The 16,986-nt window shown below is 45.7% G+C and overlaps 1 protein-coding gene across 3 annotated transcripts in view; it reads left to right on the forward strand.

The window, feature by feature from the left end:
• Window positions 1-14,861, forward strand: part of LOC146287620 (RNA-binding protein Musashi homolog 2-like) — a 178,124-nt gene extending 163,263 nt beyond the window's left edge. Inside the window, exons 12-15 of one of the 3 annotated variants that reach the window (XM_084697807.1) lie at window positions 3,883-4,062; window positions 8,729-8,883; window positions 11,690-11,760; window positions 12,665-14,861. In XM_084697807.1, coding sequence (XP_084553933.1) covers window positions 3,883-4,062; window positions 8,729-8,883; window positions 11,690-11,731 — 377 coding nt within the window. In that variant the 3' untranslated portion in view covers window positions 11,732-11,760; window positions 12,665-14,861. The remainder of the gene's footprint in view (window positions 1-3,882; window positions 4,063-8,728; window positions 8,884-11,689; window positions 11,761-12,664) is intronic. The other 2 variants (XM_084697808.1, XM_084697809.1) reach the window with 2 other exon arrangements.
• Window positions 14,862-16,986: the final 2,125 nt, after the last annotated feature.

Consider the following 16,986-nt stretch of genomic DNA (forward strand, 5'->3'; position numbering starts at 1 on the left):
TCATTCACATTCATACGATGCATGTCTTTATGATAGACTCAGGGTAACGTTGTCACCTCAGTCAAATGTTGTGTTTTATTATCCACACGAGTGAACACTGACGGAAAGAATGTGCTAAGCATGTTACTACAGAGAGAGTTTGATGGGTTCTCTTTCCATGTGATATGTGGGACTGTGAGTTGTTTTGTTCCACAAGAAGAAGTTGTTCTTGTAAGATGAAGGGTATCAAGGTGGTGCGCACCCACACACACACACACACACATCCACATGAATATACACACATGCCTACACACACACACACACACACACACACTCCCCGGTCCATCCACCTCAGACCATCTCAGATGTTGTAGAAGCATGAAACAACCCTCATCATCGTGTTAAAGACCATCATCTGTCTGTCTGGGGAGAATCAGAGCTAAGACATTATTCCTGCTACTTTGATGTGGGAACGTTTGTTCTTTCATGAAGGCATCCTCATCTTGTCCCCAAGTGAAAGCAGCTTAAATCATTTGTATGCGGCGAAAAGAAAATTAGTTGAAGATAATCTAGCCATGGACTTCCCAGATGGCTGTTGTTCTTTTCTCCCCAGAGAAGACTTTCTCTGCCTCCTTTTATTCCTATCCTTCTCCACTGATGGCACTATCATTACAAGCGATCTACCTTGACAATAAAATTGATTTTGCCTGGCTTCATTAGATAAGACCTTTTCTGCAGAGATAGATGAGCAGTGGATTGTCTGTACAGTATTTGATGTTGTGTGTGTCGATGTCGTCCTAGCATCCTCTCTCTCTACTTCGTCTGGGACTGGAGGAATGATGCAGATTGCAGCAGAAAGTTATCATTGTGGAGGGTCTGGCTGATGGGTAGCGGATGAGGCATGGTCGTGCCAGGGATCTGCCGCTCTCCCCTCCCCCTCCCTCCTTCCTCCTCCCCCTCCCCCCTCCCCCTCCCTCCTTCCTCCTCCCCCTCCCCCCTCCCCCTCCCTCCTTCCCCCTCAGCAGGCCTGTCAGCGGGGAACTTAGTCGTGAGGCCTTGGTAAAGGTCGTCTCTTGTTTGTTGTTAAAGATCCAATTAGAGCGAGGAGAGGAAGTTTGTCTAATGAGAGCAGGAAGTGCACCCCGAACACAAGGACGGCTGGCTATACCCCAACGTCAAAAACGGATTTAACACAAGTGTCCCTTCTTTTGTTATTATAAATGTGGTATTTCTTCTGTTGCCCTGGTCTCTTTGTGATTACAGCCATGCTTGCTGAATGCGTACAGTTTGTCCTGAGAAAGTCGCCTGAAGGCAGTGTAGCGTGGAGAAGCTGGAAGAAAGGACCTGGGGAGGGGGGAGAGAGGGGAGAGAGGACCGAGAGAGGGCAGAGAGAGGGGGAGAGAGGAGGAGAGAGGGGGAGAGAGGGGAGAGAGAGGGGGAGAGAGGGGGAGAGAGGAGGAGAGAGGGGGAGAGAGGGAGAGAGAGGGGGAGAGAGGGGGAGAGAGGGGGAGAGAGGGAGAGAGGGGGAGAGAGGGCAGAGAGAGGGCAGAGAGAGGGGGAGAGGGGGGGAGGACCGAGAGAGGGCAGAGAGAGGGGGAGAGAGGGGGAGAGAGGACCTCAGAATATTGGAGGCCCAGAGGAGATCCCTTTCTTCTGTTAAACCAGCGACCCTCCGAGAGCTTCTGCTCCAACTCACAGAGAGAGAAGACTCCTCCCGGAGCCATACTGTTCACACACAGTAACAGGAAGTCTCAGACAGGACAGAGATGGATAGAAAGGGGAGGGAGAAGAAACAGAGGAGAGAGCTTGGAGGGTCAGAGTTAGTCCTGGCTTCAGACTGCCTCAAATGGTGTTGAGACTGCAGTATAGACTTACCTGCAGTATAGACTTACCTGCAGTATAGACTTACCTGCAGTATAGACGTACCTGCAGCATAGACTTACCTGCAGTATAGACTTACCTGCAGTATAGACGTACCTGCAGCATAGACTTACCTGCAGTATAGACTTACCGGCAGCATAGACTTACCTGCAGTATAGACTTACCGGCAGCATAGACTTAGCGGCAGTATAGACTTACCGGCAGCATAGACTTACCTGCAGTATAGACTTACCGGCAGCATAGACTTACCTGCAGTATAGACTTACCGGCAGCATAGACTTACCTGCAGTATAGACTTACCGGCAGTATAGACTTACCGGCAGTATAGACTTACCTGCAGTATAGACTTACCTGCAGTATAGACTTACCGGCAGCATAGACTTACCTGCAGTATAGAAGGATATGAAGTCCGTGTTTAACATCTTATTTTTCACCAACATGGATTCTGTTCCATTTCCCTGCCATACATACATTAATTCAAATGTTTTCTTTCACATTCATCAATGCCTCTCGTGTTCTGTAACCTCAGTTTGTTTGCACGCGTTGCACAGTGTGATCGATATCCTGTGGCAGTTGCTTGATTGAGATATAATGTGAAATATTGTGTCTGGAACCTGGCTTCTGGTGTCAGTCTGTGCGAGAGATGGAATAAATAGAGACAGACAGACAGAGAGAGACAGAGACAGAAAGAGACAGACAGACAGAAAGAGACAGACAGACAGACAGAGAGAGACAGAGACAGACAGAGACAGACAGAGACAGATAGAGACAGACAGACACAGACAGAGACAGAAAGAGACAGACAGAGACAGCCAAAGAGAGACCGACAGAGAGGTGGGGAGATAGGCTTGCTGCCACACCTCTGAGCCTGTGATTGCAGGAGCGGGCGTTGGGCCCGTGGGTGTTGAAACAGGGTGGTGATGCTGGGGCCAGGAACACGCCTGGTGTTCACATGGCGCCTGGCAGCTGCTAGCGGCCTGGTTACAGAAGGCTAGGCGGGGCTCCAGATGATCACTACTTTAGACACCGCAAGCAGAGAGCTCCAACATGCCGGGGCCACCTGACCAGGGGGAGCTGCTGGGTCCACTTCCAGCTTCCTCTGACTGGATTACCTCCCCTTCTGGAGAGGTGCGAGAGGCAACAGTTGCCTTTAATGGCTGTCTTTCAAGGAGCAGCTTGTCTCAGACTAAGAGGACAAGCCCTAAATGTTGACACGTCTTTCTGCTGAAAGAGGGTTTCTGAAGCGTGGATAATCCGCCATCTGTGTGTGAAAGACTAGACTGTTTGAACGGCTTCATCTTCGTGGTTCGGGCCGCCCTTGTGTCTGTGGCCAATAAACATAAACGTCTTTTTGTTATCTAACGTGGCAAACTGTCAAATGACCTCCATAAGGAGTGCTATTGGTTCAAAACCCGAGGCTTGAAATTAATTATTGATTTGTTTGAATTGTATGTTTTCCTCCAGTTAAACGATAAGAGTTTCCTTTGGGTGTGTTCAGCTAGCATTGTAGTCCTCAATGAAACATGTATTGACCTGTTTTAATGATTCTGCTGTCTCATCCCTCTCTCCAGACTGCTGAAAGCAGGTTACGTGTCTCAGGCTCAGAGAGAGACCTTTGGGAGTTTGTTTTTGGAGGGATGTGATTGTGACAGTCAGCCAGGTAGCCATCTTTATTCTCCTCCATGCTCCTGAGGAGCAGACAGAGCCTGAGGAGGGTGTGGATGGTTGGGCCATACAGAGCAACACTGTCCTGGTGTTGCCAGACCTACTAATGAACCTGGATAGCCCAGGCTGCTGGGGGTGGGCAGGGAGGACCAATCGATCCCAGATAATGGGATCCTTCCTGACAAGGGATCACCGTGACGCTAAGAGTCTGGACATTGACTGTGAACCATGACAACTTTTTATCCACAATGATGGAGTCCCTCCTTCCCCTCACCCCTCCTTCTCCTACCCAATCCCCCTCCCATCTCCCTCCCTCCCCTCCTCCTCCACCTCCTCCCTCCCCCTGTTATCTCCCAGGCTTCCCCGATTACGGGTTTTACTCTGCGCCCAGCGACCACCGGGGGGCGCCCTGCTCGTTTGCGGACTATGGTTCCCTGGGGCCCCCGGGGGCCCAGCTGCTGCACAGTGAGCACGCCACGCCAGCCTGCAGCTCCCCCCTCCAGCACCTACACAGCCCGGATCAGTTTAAGAGCCCAGGTTTGTATGTGCGCTTCTCTCTCTCACCTCCTGGACACTTTCACTCATACCGTTTCTCCATGCAGATGATCTGTGCTTTTTATTTTTATTTTTTTCCTTGAGAAAAAAGGATCAGTTTTCAGCCCTCGCTCCCCCCCCCCCCCTCATTTATCTCCAGCAAAATGCATTGCATGATTTTCCTCCTACTACTTCTTTCCATTTTGATTTTGAATGTACCTTTACGGGGGGTTTTCACAATCAGTTAGTATTTCTTTGTCTTCTTTTTTCCCCTCTGTATAAACCTGCCTGTGTTAGGGGCGGCGCCTGTGTTAGGGGCGGCGCCTGTGTTAGGGGCGGCGCCTGTGTTAGGGGCGGCGCCTGTGTTAGGGGCGGTGCCTGTGTTTGGGGCGGCGCCTGTGTTAGGGGCGCCTGTGTTCCTCCATGTGCATGAGAGGCAAGAGACCAGTCAGACACAGCAGCTTAACGGTTACAGTTCTGTCCTCTGGGGGGGGGGGGGGGGGGAACCAACCTTCTCTCCCACCTGGAACTCAGAGGCAAAGAGTGACTGAATGAACAAGTGACTTAATGACAGTGACTTAATGACAGAGTGAAGGAATGACAGAGTGAGTCAGTCACAGAGTGGGTGAACGAGGAGTGACGCAGTGAGAATCACATAAATGATTCAGTCATTAAGTGCCCATAGCAGATGCATGATCACCTCTATTATCACAGTGAGAATGAAAAACAAGGCAATCAGTAGGCATGTTCAGCTCTGTTCTGAGTGTGTGCATTACAGATCCATCACACCCTGTGTTTACAGTATGTGCATAATTCAACCATTACCCTGCTACACAAACGATTCATTCCATGGTTGCTGTTTTCCTCAACTATTAATTTACTGGTCATTTGGCTTCTGTTGTGGAGATTGTGCTCTCAACAGACTGGCATGTGTTTGTAATCAGACCGCTATATGATGTTGTTGCAGTGAAAGGTGTTCAGTACAGCAGTATATCGTGAGTGGTTACAGGAATGTGCCGTGAAGCAACCATGCACTCTCTGATGTGTTGGTTATTGAGCTGTTAGGTGCCGTCAGAGCTGTATGTGCTGTGGGAGATAGACTCTCCATGCCTCTCTCTGCTCTCTGTCATGGTGTTGGCTGAAGGGCAGGCAGGTGAATACCTGTAGCGGCCTCCTGTTCTGGTCCAGGGCAGAGAGTATGCAGGGCTTACCCACGGGGCTGTGGAGAGCCAGTAATGATGTCTGATGATGGCCCGGCCTGCTTACTGATGGTCTCTCTCTCCCTGATGCTCTCTCTCTTCCTGGTGGAGCTCTCTTCAATTACACCAGCAGAGGAGGGGGGACCATCAGGCTCCAGCAGGTGTTGTGGTCTCCTGCAGTCCCCTCCCTCCCTCTATCCCTCCCTCCCTCCCTCTATCCCTCCCTCCCTCGCTCCCTCGCTCCCCCCTCCCTCTCTCCTTCCCTCTCTCCCCCTCTCTCCCTCTCTCCCTCCTTCCCTCTCTCCCTCACTCCGTCGCTCCCTTGCTTTCCCCTCCCTCGCTCCCTCCCTCTCTACCCCCCTCTTTCTCTCCCTCCCTCCCTCCCTCCCTCCCTCCCTCCCTCCCTCCCTCCCTCCCTCCCTCCCTCCCTCCCTCCCTCCCTCCCTCCCAGTCTCACTAGTCCCGCCTCATTGGTTTTGGCAGCGGACAGGAAAAGACATCTTCAAGCCCTGTGCTCTACAGTGAAGATTACACCCATCTCCAGGTTTGGAGCAGCTCCCAGTCCTAAATGCGCTCAGGAGGGCTACCGGCCCCCCCAAGCCCCCGCCTTGCCGACGCCCACAGCCGAAAGCGTTTGCTGGATCACTGCCGGGACAGTCCGGCGGGAGACAGGAAGTCAGCTCCCTGCCTGCAGAGCTGCACATGCTCACACCAGGCTTGGCGTCTCCAGAACAGCAGCCTCGCTCCCAGTGTTCCTCCCTCCCCTCCTGCGGCCGGGGTCAGGCTGTGTCCCCTCAGGTAGTAAACAGGCCCTCCATGGCCTGTTCTCACAGGGAGACCACCTGTTCTCACAGGGAGACCACCTGTTCTCACAGGAAACGCTGTTCCACCGCCTTGTCATCATCGCCACGTGAGGCTGTGAAGCGTACCGAAGACTCTTTAGAAAGTGCAGCCTGATCACTCCAGTCCGGACGGTCTTTGTATCGCCACGGTAGAATCATTCATTCCCCAGGGGAGGATGGTGTTGTAGATTGAGGCGTGTTGTTTTACATATTCAGCCAAATGCATCCCCTAACTCCACCCTCTTACCTCGCCTTACAGTTCATAGACAGACTGCTGCACAAGCACCACTGGCTCTGCCTGGTTGTTGAACTTTCCATCTAATTTATAATAAATGTTGCTGGTAACGGAAGCAGAGAGGAAATTCAATGGATTACATTTGCGTCAGCACATCAGACGCCTGCTTTGTGGCAGCATAAATGAGATAGGGGACTGACAGAAGGGAAACAGAGTGAGCGGGGAATGTGCAGGACAGATGAGTCACCTGTGTCTTCAAAACAGCTGTGTAATCACAGTCTGGCTTGTTAAATTAGCATGGGCGTCTCTGAGCCGGCAGTCAAACCCAATAAGTGTAACTCATGTTTTGCTGTTAAAGTTAATGGCTGAGGCAGTACTGCTAAGGGCTTTAAGGAAGAAACATAAATCCTGTTTCCCACGTAAGGAGGGGGGGCGAGGGGGGGAGGGGGGGGGGAACTGCTGTGCCCGATTCAATAGCATCCACCAATTATAAAAAAATGAGGATTACTGTTTAAACTGAAAATAGCTGTAATTGCTTAATAAGCAAGCCTATTGGAGGCTGTGCTGGCCAGAAAAGAGTGCTGAGAGCGGTCGTGGGAGGAGCCTGCAGGTCGTGGGAGGAGCCTGCAGGTCGTGGGAGGGGCCTGCAGGTAGTGGGAGGAGCCTGCAGGTCATGGGAGGGGCCTGCAGGTCATGGGAGGAGCCTGCAGGTCATGGGAGGGGCCTGCAGGTCGTGGGAGGAGCCTGCAGGTCGTGGGAGGGGCCTGCAGGTCGTGGGAGGGGCCTGCAGTCAGGCACCAGAGGTGCCGGGTCCTTTCCATGCCAGGGGCGGAGCCTCTTCCACTCGCCAGACTAACATCTCAGAACATCTCTTTACCCTCAGAACACTGCAGAGCCGAGTAAGAGACGGTTAAGGATGGTGAGATCAATTATGACTGATCACTTAAACAAGTATTACACGTGGGCGTGTTTTGTGCTTGTGTGTGTGTGTGTGTGTGTGTGTAAGAGGATGTTCACCAGTGCTCCTTGAAGCATGCTACTTTCTTGTCCCAGTGTTCACTAAACCATTCTGACTCAAGTACCTCACAGCTCCTTACTCTGGAAGTGGACGCAGCTATCGGGAATTTGCTCGTTTTTTGACGAGCAATTGTTATTGTTCATGTGAATGTATTTTCAGTGTTTCCATGAACAGGAGAGACACTGTGGCCTGAATCAGCCGGTCCGGAGAGGGGGGGATTCACAGGTTCAACAGATCGCTCCCTCTCTTCCCGCGCCTAAGGGTTTTACACCAGCACTGTTATTGGCCTTTCTTAGGCGTCTGAACTTTTCAAAAAGGTTTGAATGTCTCCTGTAGCCGCAGGGCACGGGGTCAGAGGTCAGAGGTCAGACTCAGGGATTTCTTCACATCCCTGGAAACGGTACCTGGGCTCCAACTCAAGTCAAGCTTTTATATTTTTCAAGGTTTACAGCTGTTTTCGCTGCTTTATAGTTTTGTCCTTTGCTTTCTGGCTGGAATTGGATGTTAAGGAGACTAGTATTGAGAGCATTCTCTGGAGTTCTCAGGCGACAGCCAGGCTAGGTATCTGTGGGGTAGATGGACCAGTGCATTAGTCATCCAGCAGCTTGGTTAAAGGAGCAGGGAAGGGTGAAGGGTTGAGATAGGACTTAGCAAAGCTACTTTTGGTATAATAATTGGCAAGGCAAACTCTGATGAGGCATAGACAATATGAAGTGTTCAAGATTTGAACCTGCATGAGTAAATACAACGACAACCCCACCGTCCACAAACTGTCACATTGACTGCAAGCAGGAAAACATCACAGGCTGTGATAACAAGACAAACACATTCACTACAGCGCATTAATTAATACCCCAAACACAATCGGGTTTCCAAGTTGCAACTCCGTTAATATCAGCATTTGCTCACAGCAAAGCAGGACTGCATTAACAAGTCCCAGTCTTCCTAGTCTACAATGTGCAGATGTCTTCTCGTCTTGTGTTGTCTGTGAACAGCATCACTGTATGTTCCCGATGCAGAGCATGTCTGTATCCAAAGAATATCACTCTGGATTCACATCGCTGTTTGGCTGCCCCTTATTCTGTATCCAGTTCCTACATTATATCTTGGACTTGTTAGCTTATGAATACTGGTTTCCGATGACATTTCTGATAACCCCACACAGTATCACCCACAGCATTACCGACCAACATGTAGGATTCCATATCCTTGAATCCAGTAACATATTCTTAGATATGTCTGTGTAGGGTATGTCCCTGAACCGATCCAGAATGAATTCCTATAGATCTTATGAACTGATCCATCGTCTGTGGCGTACAGCCTACCTCCGTGGTGAGACTGAACTACAGCGCCCCCTGCTGTGTTGTTTGTGCAGGGGCCAACCCCCCGCGACCTGGAGGCTTCCCTGGCGCTAACAGCCCCGGGCCGGTGACAGACCTGTATGGGCCAGGGAGCCAGGACTCAGCTGTGGGGAACTACATTAGCGCTGCCAGCCCCCAGCCTGGATCTGGGTTCGGACACAGCCTCGCGGTGAGTACAGCCCGCCCTGTCTCTCTTTTGACCTCCTCTCTCACTCTCCCCCTCCCTCTTTGTCCCCCTCTCCCCTTCCCTTTGTCGCTCTCTCATTCCCTTTCAGCCTATCCCTCGCTCCCTCTCTCTGTCTCCCTCGCTCTCTCTCTCTGTCTCCCTCTCGCTCTCTCCCTCTGTCTCCCTCGCTCTCTTTCTGTCTCCCTCGCTCCCTCTCTCTGTCGCCCTCGCTCTCTCTCTCGTTCTGTCAGACCCGACTGGGGGTTAGACCCGGAGAGCAGCCAGACAGGACAGTAAACATGACAACATCCCTCCCACCTGCCTCCCTCCTCTTACCTCTCGTTGTGTTCCTCAGACAGCCTGTCTGTAGCGTCCGGTGTGGGTGGTGGCGTTGGTCTGATGAGGACATGGTTGCTACAGGAGCCAGACAGGACTGGACCTGGTCCTGAGCAGCACATGACTCACACGGACGTGTTGTCCTGTCAGCCGTGCTGGACGTCTGAGGGAATCACACGAGGGAGGGGACGTTAGAATGAGACGAATGGTGTTTAATGTCCTTTTAACAAGCAGCTAAAACTGATACCCAAACAAAACCACCAAACACCAAAGAAAATGTCTTTAATTGGCCTTTTGCCGCCATGTAGAGCCGTTGTTACTGGCCGTCAGAGTCCAATTGTTGAAATCTTATTCAGTTTCAATTCATGCAGAAGCATTGTTGGCTCCTGAATATGGAAGTCTGGCCTATTTACTAGACACACTCTCGGCTGTCAAATGATGATTGAATTAGCATGATAGTCAATCCAGTGATGGCCAAGTCTGAGTAGTCGGACACGGCGCATCGTCAAGGCCTCATGTCTGTCTGCATCTGTCTGTCACCGACTTGCCAGTGCTGAACTTCACGCTGTCATTAGTTTGTTATGGTGACATTGTTGCCACATTTAAATGACTTTTAAGAATCCGATATTAATGTTTGTGATTGGGCTGACACTCTTGGCCCATCCCCAGGACTCTGAAGGATGTTTGTAATCGCGAAAGTATAGTGGGATCGTACGCCCATTCAGTGAGATGAATTACAGAGAAGTGAAGATGAAGACACAGAGGAGGACAGTTTTCTGACTGGAAGCGCCTCATTGTCTACATTGCTTTGGTTAAAACCTTTGCATGAGTCTTGGTTGCAAACCACATATGAAAAGGAGAAATGGTTTGATAGAATTACTTGCAGGATGAGTACACTTGTGATGAGAATACTGCAGCAATACCACAACAACAACAAAGCTGTACCCTTTCATAACATTTAAACATCCTACATGGACCATAGATTAGATTCATTTTAGACGCACATTATTTGCATATCTAGACAAGGGCTTGTCTTTTTTTTTTTTTACGTTTGTTTCATCTGCTAGATTGACATTCACCCCCCTCCTCATGATCCAACACAAACGTTACATCAGCTTCTACGGAGGAGACGATTCAGTCTGGACTCTCCTCAGTAAGATCACAGTGTTGTTCATGAGGAGACGATTCAGTCTGGACTCTCCTCAGTAAGATCACAGTGTTGTTCATGAGGAGACGATTCAGTCTGGACTCTCTTCAGTAAGATCACAGTGTTGTTCATGAGGAGACGATTCAGTCTGGACTCTCCTCAGTAAGATCACAGTATTGTTCATGAGGAGACGATTCAGTCTGGACTCTCTTCAGTAAGATCACAGTGTTGTTCATGAGGAGACAATTCAGTCTGGACTCTCTTCAGTGGGAGTGCAGTGTTGTTCATGAGGAGACGATTCAGTCTGGACTCTCCTCAGTAAGATCACAGTGTTGTTCATGAGGAGACGATTCAGTCTGGACTCTCTTCAGTAAGATCACAGTGTTGTTCATGAGGAGACGATTCAGTCTGGACTCTCCTCAGTAAGATCACAGTATTGTTCATGAGGAGACGATTCAGACTGGACTCTCTTCAGTGGGAGTGCAGTGTTGTTCATGAGGAGACGATTCAGTCTGGACTCTCTTCAGTGGGAGTGCAGTGTTGTTCATGAGGAGACGATTCAGTCTGGACTCTCTTCAGTGGGAGTGCAGTGTTGTTCATGAGGAGACGATTCAGTCTGGACTCTCTTCAGTAAGATCATAGTGTTGTTCATGAGGAGACGATTCAGTCTGGACTCTCTTCAGTGGGAGTGCAGTGTTGTTCATGAGGAGATGGGCATGCTGCAACTCAGCCCAAGGGGACCAGCTGGCTGTAGATCTCTGTAAATACTGTAGATTCATATTGTTGTTGTTGGCATGAATGAGTACGCTGTATGTTTTACATGCCTGTAAAATCACTTGCACATGTGTTAATATGGTATGAATTTATTGTTGTGATTTACTTGCGGTTGTCCAATTATCCTGCCTTAACTACTGCCTACCATGTAGTCATAATAATGAACCTGATCATTTGAATCATTCCTGTAGCTTTTTACTCAATTCCAATATTTGTCATTTGAATTATTTGATGGCAAAATCAACATTTGACCCTCTATTAGCTGGTCATTTCAGATCCGTGAATATGATTAGTAAAACACTGGAATCTGGGAGAAAATACATGCTACAATAGGGTGCTTCAAATAGAGCCAAAGCAAACAAGTGATTTGAGTTGATTGTATGATGCCAATGATATATTGAATGTGATCAAGACACACACACACACACACACACACACACACACACACACAGCAACAGAGAAATCCCCTTCATGCAGAACAAGGTGGATGATCAAATGGACTCCCTCTTCTTGAAATGTGTACTGACCCAATCACTAACTGTACACTTCTAGGGGCCGTTGATTGCGACAGCTTTTACAAATGGATACCATTGAGCAGGTGGCCGGTTGCCATCTCATTAGAGGTATTACCTTCTATTTATATTATATTCATATTATCTAGCAGTCATTCCCAGCTGTTGTTGTACACTGATCTCATTATTCAGCATTTCCACAGTTGAAGCTTGACTCATCACACCTCACCTCACCACCCCAGACAAACACTGGAGCCTCACTCATGTTCTGTTCCTCTAAATCTGATTCCTGATGGAAGCAGCGAGTGTTTGACTGATGTTGATTCGGCTCATGTGTACAACTCAATCTCCCTGATTTACAGACTGTAAATGTTCTTACACCAATCTGCTCCAATAGGTAACAATCTACAATAAATTACTAATTTATATTAAGTTAATATCCTGTGGGCCTTTCAATGATCTTCTCTGCATATACAGGAGAAAATGGCTTTTGCATTGGATTAGATTATTATGGAAACACATTCCCAGAATGTGTTGAGCAGATACCAGATCTCATGCTAGCTGAGAATGACATCAGCACCTTGTTACAACCAAAACTCACTGTCACGGTGGATGGTGCTTTTATGGTGCTGTAGATTTAGGATGTTTATCTGTGGTGCATGTTGTGAGTTAGATAGTCCTCTAAAGATAGTAACCGGTGTTTCAGCTATTTCTCTTGTTAATGCAAAATGTCCTCAATACACATCCTTTGAGCTATTCCTTCCAAAGAAGAACAGATATGGTGTAGTTTGTATATGTTGTAAATCTGGGAGACTGATTTCTACATAGCTGTAGATGTGCTGCTATAACGTTGCATGTTGTCTAGTTGTGGAATGATGATGTGTGTGAGGTCATGTTGACAGTCTGTGTGATCACTTTGCTCCAACTGGTAAAACATCCAAATATCATACTTTGTGTACTTGAAATATTTGGTTATCGTAACGCCTGTTGTCTGTGTGTCTGTGTTGCCATGCAGAGTCTGACAGGTGGTCCGGGGAAGACAGGCCGGAGTTTCTGATTGGCTCTGTGTGCAGGTGATGTCATCAAGCCTCAAGCACTACAGCGTCACCTAGACTTAAAGACAGAGATGGAACCACAGAACAAAAGAAAAGTAAAAATCATCTCAGAAAAAAACAACTGCTGTACCATAATCCAAGCCTGGATTGTTTTGATGTTTCCTGTTGATTTCATTCACCTTCCTTTAGAGTGTTGAATTAGTTTTAAAAGAGTCATTTTAGTTTTATCATAATTATTTGTGTTGATTTTATTTAACCTTTTAGTGTACTCATGTAAACTGATTGTGTTTCTCTCTTGGGGGGGGGGGGGGGGGCATTGCTGAGGTGGTTTGAAAAGTTGTGTCTTCACCTTTGGTACCAATCGTAAGAGGAAGAAATAAGATCAGAGTTTCAGAGTGTCGTTTTGCACACAAAAGAAATCCAAAGTGGAAAGGCTTGGTGAAAAAAAAGAACATTTCAGAAAAAGATGAATTGGGAGGGTAACTAATGAATCTTAGTAGCTGTTTTTAATTCTTGTGATGTCTCATTGTTAACCATAATTACCTATTTTTGGGCAATACAAAGAGGACTCCAATATTTTTATGGTCCTTTTTTATAAGTGTCGTTTTGTTGTTTAGAAAAATTGTATTCTATAACAAATTTCATATAATTACATTGTGAATTTAAACTTAAGAAAAAAAATTAACTGTACATATTATTCCAGTCACTGCATATAACCAACTCAATGAGAGAATAGCATATTTTTGTGATGGTGTGTCAAAGAAAATGTTATAGCGTGTGAATAGAAAAGAAGCTCTAAACAACTATTATTATTATTATTCTTTGTTCTTTACTGACTGGAGACATTGAAGACCCCAGTGACAAACAGAACACATTTGAACACCAACAGGATAGCTTGCTCTGTAAATACTGAAGCTGAATAACAAGTATCATACCAGCATATTTACAAATGGTGAGTTCAGCGCACAGTTTTGAGAAATAGAAAAAAATTGTTGATTGTTATCTTTTGTCTAACCAAGTCTTGTTTAAAGACAGCAGTATCATTTTGTTAAGAGTGATCAATTTAATCCAAAACACACTGTTCTTAGTGATGAAGATTAGAAGTCTAGCCCAGGACAGTGCTCTGAACACCCTGGCACTTTTACACTCCTGAGAGAAGACACAACTTGTTGTTTGTCGTTTGTTGGTGTTTGATTCCTCCTGCTTGTCAGGAACACGTGCTCTCTCTCACTGTGGGAAAACCTGTTTGTTGTGACGTTTAGTCTCTCAGTCAACTACTCTTATAAATTCATTAGGAATGATTTTGATACCATACCTCAGTCCTGTGAGTTCAAATGTGGAATTGTTTAATTTATTTTTGCGGGAAATAGATGAAAAATTTGAAAGGAATAATAATAAATCATTGCACTGTGAGCAGAAGAGAAAGAACAGTTTCCTATTTGCACATGTATATGTGGGCTATTTAAGACGGCCTATTGTTTGGTTGAAGAATGAAGGATTATTGGATGCGTCTCCTAGACTAGACAAACGTTCAGAGGTGAATATACGGCTTGGCAAATAGTGATTGATTGAAATCCGTTTGTTGAGGTCACGTCTTTGGATTTCTTTGTTTGGTGAAGCCAACCTCTGATCTAGGGTGTGTAGGATCGTTTAGATACAGCCAATAGAATAACACTGAATAGATGAATCCTCCAGCATCTGAACTAATCTCTCATTCAGAATGTGTAGTGAGGGTTTTGCTCAGACAGACACATGTACTCAGATGTGCAGGAAGATTTGGGAGCAGGGTGACAGAACGGTTTTTGTGTGATAGATTTTGATGTAATATTTTTTCTCCTGCGGGTTTTTGTTATTCTAGTTTTATCTGATTTGTGTCACTTTTTTGTAGCTCTTTTGTTCAGAACAACCAGGTGAAGAATAATGCTGGATGCTTTTACAGTAAATGATATGGAGGATTGAGTGATGATTTAAACAAGACTACAGACAAAAAAACAAAAAAATATTGTAATGTTCAAATGTAAAAGAAAAAGAAATACAAAACTATAAAAAGAAAAAATGCTTCCTTGCTGATTTCAATTTTGAATCAGGGGATTTTACTGATATTTTTGTGGTTAATATTGATAATTGTAATATTATATTATTAAAATGTACTGTGCATCCATTGATTTCTCTCCTTCCATTCCCGATCACTACATACACTTTTTGTTGATCATTCATGTACTTTAGTAGTGTGTACAAATAATCACAATGAACTTGTAACAGAGTGCTGTCTTTGATAACACTGTAGTGGTCTATGCTCTTTGTTATTTCCTCTGGTCTGCCTCTCATTTCTCTCGACATCATCTCTCTCTCTCCTACATCTCCTGTGATTAGTAGTAGACGTTATGTAATTAATATAATACTTGTAGTTAATAGTAGATGTAGGAACAGTAAGGGTAAATCTTTCTCTAATTATCAAAGTCTGACATACATTTGCAAACAGTTTTTAATAGCAGTTCCATGACCTGTCTCTTCAGTTTGTTTTATTTCTTCTTTGTTTGTTTTACCAATTTCACTTGGTTTCAACTAACCAAAGCTCGCACTGAAGAGCCACAGACAAATAAATTGCTGTAAGATGGAATTTTCCACAAGGCATTATTTGGAGCCTCACCCTTGAATGTTATAAAAGAGGATCTGCCATACTACCTTAAAAGCTAATGCTAGATATGCAAAACTTTTACTTTGATTACTTTCGTAACAGGGACACAAGGTATAATTAAGATTTTATGTGAAAGAAAAATCCTATTTTTTTAGGAAGTTATAATATATTAAATATGATTACAATAATAATAATCTTAATATTAAATGATAAACTGTAATATCTTTTAATGTTTGTACACTTGAAAATATCCCTGATGCATACAGGCACTGCTATTTTTGGATACCGTTCAGTTTTTGAAATATCTTTCCATTTAGTTCAGTCATACATTTTCAGTACCTCAATAATTTAAATCTGGGAACCAGTGATTTCTTTTGGTCAAAACCAGGGTTTGTATATTGTAGGTTAACTGGACATTGTAGCATTCACATTCATTGTTCCAACAACATTTTCACCTCTAAAGGGGCTGTAGTGTAGATGCCTACAGTCCAACTGGTTCAATACACTGTAGGCTAGCTAGCTTGCTAGTTGTTCAGATAAACACATTTAAATTTATTACAGACAAAGCTCTCTGCGGAGTACAGCAGTATTGGTGCCTTGTCACTTGTCACAAAACAAAATCATACTTATACAGTATGAATAACTTAACTACTATGACTATTATATCTTACCTTCCCTGTTTCGTTCTGAAGGACTGCATATTATACACGTTTCACTATCACAGTAATATATAAATCGACGTGTTTCGATATGCAGTCTACTAACTGCCCATGGTCTGGTCACTCCTCATCTGACTAAAATACAAGTTAGTTGTTTTATGACGTAGTTCACCCCTTTATATCTTATTTAATCTGTTAGTAATATTTGATCCCATAGCATGGACTTTAAGGTAGCATGGCTCTGTTGCTGTAATTCTATTTTTCAGTGACAGTTTACAGCAGATGAATGTGACACATCTTACTAGAGTAGCTAATCCATTGGACAAAACAATGTTGGTTTAAGAAAAAGAAAAGCATAAACAACCTGGAAGGTGATGATATTTGGAGAGTACTACCGTATCCATTTAAACTTGAATCTTGAGGCAAGTGCTAGGCAATGGCCAAACATTTCACTCCATTCAACCATGGATCACTATGTCACCCATGCCTGTTCATTGTCATACATATATACATACACATATAGTCATATGTTCACATTCTGTTCAATGTACAGTAGCACCTGTTATCTCTCAAGTAAACATGTTTGACTAGGTCAGAGTAGTGATATCCCTTTATTATTGCCACAGGAAAATTTACAGATCTGTACTGTAGCCAAACACTGGCTCCACCCCTTCCTGTCAAAACAGTCAACATTACACAGTGAGCTGGTGTGCTCTTTTGACATTACGTCGTGTTTTAAAACCCACACTCGTTCTGAGGCCTCACATACTGGCTGACACAATATGGATGACTGTTAACGAGAGAGCGATCCATTGGTCTCCTTCGGGTCTTCTTAAACGAGTCTGTCTGTTGCTCCACATCTGTAATGTTGTTGAGGGCGACAGGGTGGGTGGAGCCACCCAGGGGGAGCGTTAAGAGGCTGTTAATGTCCTTCCATGTAACTTCCACCGTCCTCAGGAGAGGAGCAGCTGGGAACAGTACGCTT

The sequence above is a fragment of the Hypomesus nipponensis genome, chromosome 5, assembly GCF_054491055.1.
Source record: "Hypomesus nipponensis isolate SF chromosome 5, ASM5449105v1, whole genome shotgun sequence".
Classification (NCBI taxonomy): Eukaryota; Metazoa; Chordata; class Actinopteri; order Osmeriformes; family Osmeridae; genus Hypomesus; species Hypomesus nipponensis.